The sequence below is a fragment of the Mobula birostris genome, chromosome 16 (assembly GCF_030028105.1).
Source record: "Mobula birostris isolate sMobBir1 chromosome 16, sMobBir1.hap1, whole genome shotgun sequence".
NCBI classification, from domain to species: Eukaryota; Metazoa; Chordata; class Chondrichthyes; order Myliobatiformes; family Myliobatidae; genus Mobula; species Mobula birostris.
Window position 1 is genome coordinate 68119686 of NC_092385.1, and position 6410 is coordinate 68126095.

General features: G+C 41.7%; 1 protein-coding gene across 3 annotated transcripts in view; it reads right to left on the bottom strand.

The window, feature by feature from the left end:
* The window catches only part of twf2 (twinfilin-2), a 174112-nt gene extending 168424 nt beyond the window's left edge, over nt 1-5688 (bottom strand). For 2 of the 3 annotated variants that reach the window (XM_072280796.1, XM_072280795.1), the window contains exon 1: nt 5589-5688. In XM_072280796.1, the coding sequence (XP_072136897.1) occupies nt 5589-5613 (25 nt within the window). In that variant the 5' untranslated portion in view covers nt 5614-5688. The remainder of the gene's footprint in view (nt 1-5588) is intronic. The other variant, XM_072280797.1, reaches the window with a different exon arrangement.
* Nucleotides 5689-6410: the final 722 nt, after the last annotated feature.

Genomic DNA, 6410 nt, shown 5'->3' on the forward strand with positions numbered 1-6410 from the left:
AAACTCTACAAAATTAGCTCATATAATATTACATAGCAAACACTAAACGCTGGATGTCAAAATATAGACAGAATGTTGAAAGTTCAAAGTCTAGCAACATCTGCAGAGAGAAAACAGTCAACATTTCAGGACCATGATCTTTCAAGGAGTCTGAAATATTATATATGTTTCCCTTCCGAGAGGTACTGCCTACCTGTTGATTACATCAAACATTGTCCTCCACGTGACACAAAATCAGGTAGTCATTTCTTTTGATGGAGACACAATAGCACAACCAATTTTACTACATTAAACCAATTTTAGATCTTCAAAGTAATTTACCACGTTAGTATAAACATATTACTACATATTAAACCTGTATACATCCCTTACAAGTTCAGAAAATTGTACTTTCCCACATTTAACTCAAAATTGAAATATTCCTTCCAACAACACATGATAAAGATGTACAATCTAATAATAACAGAACGAGAGCAAAGTGACAGCCCTGCAAAATGCAACACCAATACATTATTCAAGTACAGAGCACACAGTATTCATTATTAAGTACAACAGGTGACTCAATCTTCTACTGAAAGTTGCTCTCAACTGCAAACACATAATCAATAGTGAATAGTCCCCATCATTATGTTGATGGTGCCTAACAATGTTTTGGGAGTGCAGCGATTCTTCAGAATAACCTCTGAATTTTGGGTGGGGGGAAGGGGGGCAATCCTAAGGGCTTCTACAGTTGCATTAACAGCAAAAGGATAGCTGACAATGTGTTCCCTCAGACCCTGTGTGAGGCTAATGCAGAAATTGCAGGGGCCCCAATAGGAACATTTAAAACAACCTTAGTCACAGGTGAGGTGCTGGACAACCAGAAAAGCTAATCTTGTTCCATTGTTTAAGAAAGGGTCTAAGAATACCAGGAATTTATTGGCTGGTGAGCCTGACATCAGTAGTTGAAAATTTATTGTAAGGTATTCTAAGACAGCGGTCCCCAACCACTGGGCCGCGAGGAAACCTTTCCTCATTCCCTGTCACGCCCACTGTTGAGCTATTACGCATGTGAGGTCCATTACCCATGCGTCATCCATGTCAGCGCGGTAAGGAGATCAACTCCTCGAGCTTGCAAATGATGACGGGCTGAAAAGTATGTTTGACATAACATCTCTGCCGGCATTCCGGATCAAAGTCAAGGCTAAATATCCTGAGATAACCACGAAAGCACTGAAAACGTTGCTTCCATTTCCAATATATCTCTGCGGTGAATGCAACGAAAACTAAATTGCAGAATAGACTGGTCATAAGGAACCCCCATCGAGTATCGCTGTTTCCCATCACCCCTCGATAGGACCATGTTGTTGCAGGGAACAAGTATTCAGCCTAGGGCTCCCACTGATTCAGCGATATTGGTGTGTTGCAATGATATTATATATTCATACGGGGAAAATATGTGCTGTGTGTTTAATATCCAAACTTTACTTAAAATGTTATGATGCTGTTGACTTACAAGTGACATATAACCATATAACAATTACAGCATGGAAACAGACCATCTCTGCCCTGCTAGTCCGTGCCGAACACTACTCTCACCTAGTCCCATCGACCTGCACTCAGCCCATAACCCTCCATTCCTTTCCTGTCTATATACCTATCCAATTTTTCTTTAAGTGATAATATCGAACCTGTCTCTACCACTTCTACTGGAAGTTCATTCAACACTTACTTCAAGCTCCCCTGATAATTGACTTCTCACTATATTCATGCGAGGAAAATATGCGCTGTGTGTTTAATATTAAATTTGTTAGATAAACCCTTTTAGAAACGAAATTGAGTGTATTAGCCACTTATCACCTATATTCCAGTCGTGATTAACATCCCCCCCAAACAGAATCGCGAAAAACGATTTGTAGAAGAAAAAAAAATTGGCACGTACATGCATGCGCACAACAGGTGCCTGTGCAAGGCTTCACGGTCATTGTAGTCTTTATCTGGGTAAACACAACGTATTTGACTGCTACTCTTGTCCATTGGCAACCCTACCCCTCCCACTCCCTGCCCTCCCCCTGGTCAGCTGGTCCACAAGAATATTGTCAATATTAAACCGGTCCACAGCACAAAAAAGGTTGGGGACCCCTGTTCTAAGGGACTGGATATACAAGAATTTGGATAGACTAGGACTGATTAGGGATAGTTAATATGACTTTGTGCTTGGTAAGTCATATCTACCCATTAAGAATTTTTCAAGGAAGTTACCAGGAAAGATGAAGGCAAGGTAGTGGATGTTGTCTACATGACTTTAGAAAGGCCTCTGGCAAGGTCCCTCATGGGAGGTTGGTCAAGAAGATTCAGTTTAGACATTGGCTTTGTGGGAGAAGCCAGAGAATGGCTGTAGGTGGTTGCCTCTCTGACTGGTGGCCTGTGATTAGTGGTGTGCCCCAGGGATCAGTGCTGGGTTCAGTGGTGTTTGTCATCTTTATGTGGAAAACTGGATCAGCAAACTGCAGATGACACCAAGATTGGGGGTGTACTGGACAGCATGGAAGACTATCAAAGCTTGCAGCAGGATTGTGACCAGCTGGTGAAAATGGCAGGTAGAATTTAATGCAGACAAGTGTGAGGTGTTGCATTTTGGGAGGACCAACCAGGGTGGAACTTACATGGTGGGTGGCAGGACGCCAAGTAGAACAGAGGGATCTGGAAATGCAGATCCACAATTCCTTGAAAGTGACATCACAGGTAGATTGGATCTTTGGCACACTGCCCTTTATAAATCAAAGTACAAGTACAGGAGTTGGGATGTTATGTTGAAGTAATGCAAGGCTTGGTGAGGCCTAATTTGGAGTATTGTATCTAGTTTTGGTCACTTACCTACATGAAAGATGTAAGTATGACTGAAAGAGTGCAGAAAAAAATTATAAGGATGTTGCCGGGACTTAAGGACCTGAGTTACAGGGAAAGGCTGAATAGGTTCGGACTTTCTTCCCTGGAATGTAAGAGTGAGAAGAGATTTGATAGAGGTATACAAAATTATGAGGGGTATAGATAGGGTAAATGCAAGCAGGCTCTTTCCACAGAGGTTGGGTGAGACTACCACGGGAGATCATGGATTAAAGGTGAAAGGTGAAAAGTTTAAGGGGAACATGAGGGAAAACTTCTTCACTCAGAGGGTTATGAGAGTGTGGAATGAGCTGCCAGCACGTGGTGGTTGCGGACTTGATTTCAACATTCAAGAGAAACTTGGATGGGAGGGCTATGGTCCAGGTGCCAGTTGATGGGACTAGGCAGATTAATTGTTCGTCATGGACTAGATGGGCCAAAAGGGCTTGCTTCTGTGCTGTAGTGTTCTATGACTCTAAGTTAATTAACTTAGAGATCTTATCTTAATCAACACTATGCTATTCGGAGAAGAAGCAAGGTACTCAGGTGTAGACCTGCAGCAGAGTAAACAGAAGAAATCCCTGGCTTCCAAAGGACATAAAGTCAGGTTATAAACAACAATGTGTTTATATTAAACAGTGCAAATCACAGCAGCAACCTCTGATTTGAAGAAATTGTTTACAACTTTACAAAATGAACTAACCTATCTAATAATGTGGTGAAATTGGAGAAGGCCTTCAAGATCAAGCGTTACTGTCATAACTTCAAAAAACACAGCATCAACATCAGACATTCAGATCAGGAAGTTCATGTTGGGGTTTATGTCACTTCCCAGCATTTTAGTAATCCCATCAGCATTTCCTTCTATTTCTGTCTCCATCATAGGCTTCTTTATAGTTAGCTACAGTATTTATCTTAACTATCTCTAATGAATGTGTCATGAGAGGCTTCGGGATCAGCTAAATAATTAAATTAACATGCTAAATGCAAACTCTAACCAACAGCTTTCATCATCAGACCACATACAGCTATTGCCAGTGATGTCTGTTAAATCAATTACACAGAAATGTATATTCACATAAAAATACATAAAAATCTAAAAAGAGTCTAGTTTTACTAACTTTACTAAATGCAGTCATCAGATAACACAATTTTAGAGAGGGAAGGGAATAGAGTTGTTATTGCATTGTCATATATGCCCCATTTGGTCAGAAAGGCATTAGCAATAGCCAGCAAGTACTTTGCCTGCAATGTGCCAGGCTGCTGTACACTAAATTCCCGTGTGTCACTTTACAACTGTGACTACAGTTCATAACTAGAAATATATAAGTATGCTCATAAATATAATGGCTATATTTCATCAGGAGTTTGAAGAGAATTGGTATGGCATAAAATTTGCATTCTTGCAAATTTCTACAGATGTACTGTGGAGGGCATTCTGGCATCACCATCTGGTATACAGGGGCCACTGCAAAATTTGGAAAAAAAAATTATTATTATAAATTGCAGTGCTCCTGCTGCAGCAATAGTTTCATGACAAGTGTCAGTGATGTTAAACCCAATTCTGATTCTACATACTTCACTGCTTGTAAAGCAGCTTTGGGTGTAGCAAGATGAGAACATATGAAACATGCACAGACTGAAGCTCTGTATTCTTTGAAAACCCTATTATAGGCTCAGCAGCCATTCTAATATTCCAATGAAGCTCAAACTGGAAAAGGGAGAAAACCATCTCTTTCTGCTTTACTGAAGTCTATTGCTCTGGTATCCATTTCTGTTTAGTCACAAGTGATCATAAAATGAAGAAAATTTACACACTGGCTGCACTCCCCCCCCCCCCCCAATTGATGTTGCCTGGCCTGCTGAGTTCCTCAGCATTTTGTGTGTGGTGCTCGGATTTCCAGCATCTGCAGACCTTCCCTTGTTTCTGATTTTATCCTACAAGTTAACTCTTTCACTTTGCACAGATGCTGCCTAGCTTATTTGATATTTCCAGCATTTTCTGTTTTTGTTATAGGAAAGTCTTACCCAATATTAACGCCACTAACATCGCTCAAAAGCAGGTTATTTGACCATTATTGGTACATTGCTAATTGTGGGAGCCATCTATGCCTAAATGAAACGCCATGTTAACAGTAACTACATTTCAAATAAATACATTTTGGGACGAAAAGAGCATACAATTCTTGCAGTCTTTCTTGATATTCTTAACTGATGTTAGCTCCTAGTCACAGAAAAGCATTTGGTTTTATGTTTAAGTTCGTTTTCTAAAGAACGATTGAGATTGCTTCCATCAAAATGGAGACAGAGCATTAATGTATATACACATAAAAGATTAACATGCCCAGCGGAAAGATGATAAAAGGTTCTTTTGACATAAAGCACATTACCTGGGTCAGAAGGTTTAACCACACCTGCAAGTTTTAACACCCAGGTTTTGTCTTCAACCCCAGTATTATTTAACCTGCCAGTTAACCGGCTCAGAGTGCGATGGACACCATAATTGCCCAATCAAACAAGCGCTCCGCGAAGCGAAAAACCCTATCTACCTATCAGTGCAGCCCAGAGGTGGGATATCCGGCTGCTACTGCCCCGAGTTAGACGCCGGGTTTCCCCAGCAACCGAACTGGAGAATAAGGTGCCAGAGAACAGCTCACGATCGTAATTAACCCCGACAAATTTGATGATAATATTCAAGCGCCGATACCATCCGTGGATCTTACCTGGTATTCCTGTCTGGTGTGACATGGTGGAGGCGCTGCTTTAGACGTTGCCTGCACAGCGAGACGCCAACAGAAATGGCGACGCCCACATCCAGCCACGAGGGGCGGAGCCGCGCAGGTGCAGATCGTGAGCCGTGACTAACCCTACCAGACACTGCGGCACCCTGCGGCCGGATGGCGTTTATTAACTGCCGGTTTACCCGTTTACGCCCCCTAGTGAAAATCAGTAACCAGGGTCGACGACAGCAGATCAAGGAAAGATGATCCTAAACTGATTCTTTACTTCTTGAGGAAATCACTATCTTTACTTCTTGCCGAGATTCTTCTTTACTTTCAGAGAAGATAGAAACATAGAAAATCTACACCACAATACAGGCCCTTCGGCCCACAATGCTATGCCAAAAATGTACTTTAGAAATTACCTACGGTTACCCATAGCCCTCTAGTTTTCTAAACTCCATGTACCTATCCAGGAGTCTCTTAAAAGATTATTGTATCTGCTTCACCACCGTTGCCAGCAGCCTATTTCACACACTCACCACTCTGCGTAAAAAACTTACCTCTAACATCTCCTCTGTACCTACTTCCTAGCGCCTTAAAACTGTGCATTCTCATGTTAGCCATTTCAGCCCTGGGAAAAAGCCTCTGAATATCCACACAGTCAATGCCTCTCATTATCTTATACATCTCAATCAGGTCACCTCTCATCCTCCACCGTTCCAAGGAGAAAAGGCCGAATCTATCGTCATAAAGCATGCTCCCCAATCCTGGCAACATCCTTGTAAATCTCCTCTGCACCCTTTCTATAGTTTCCACATCCTT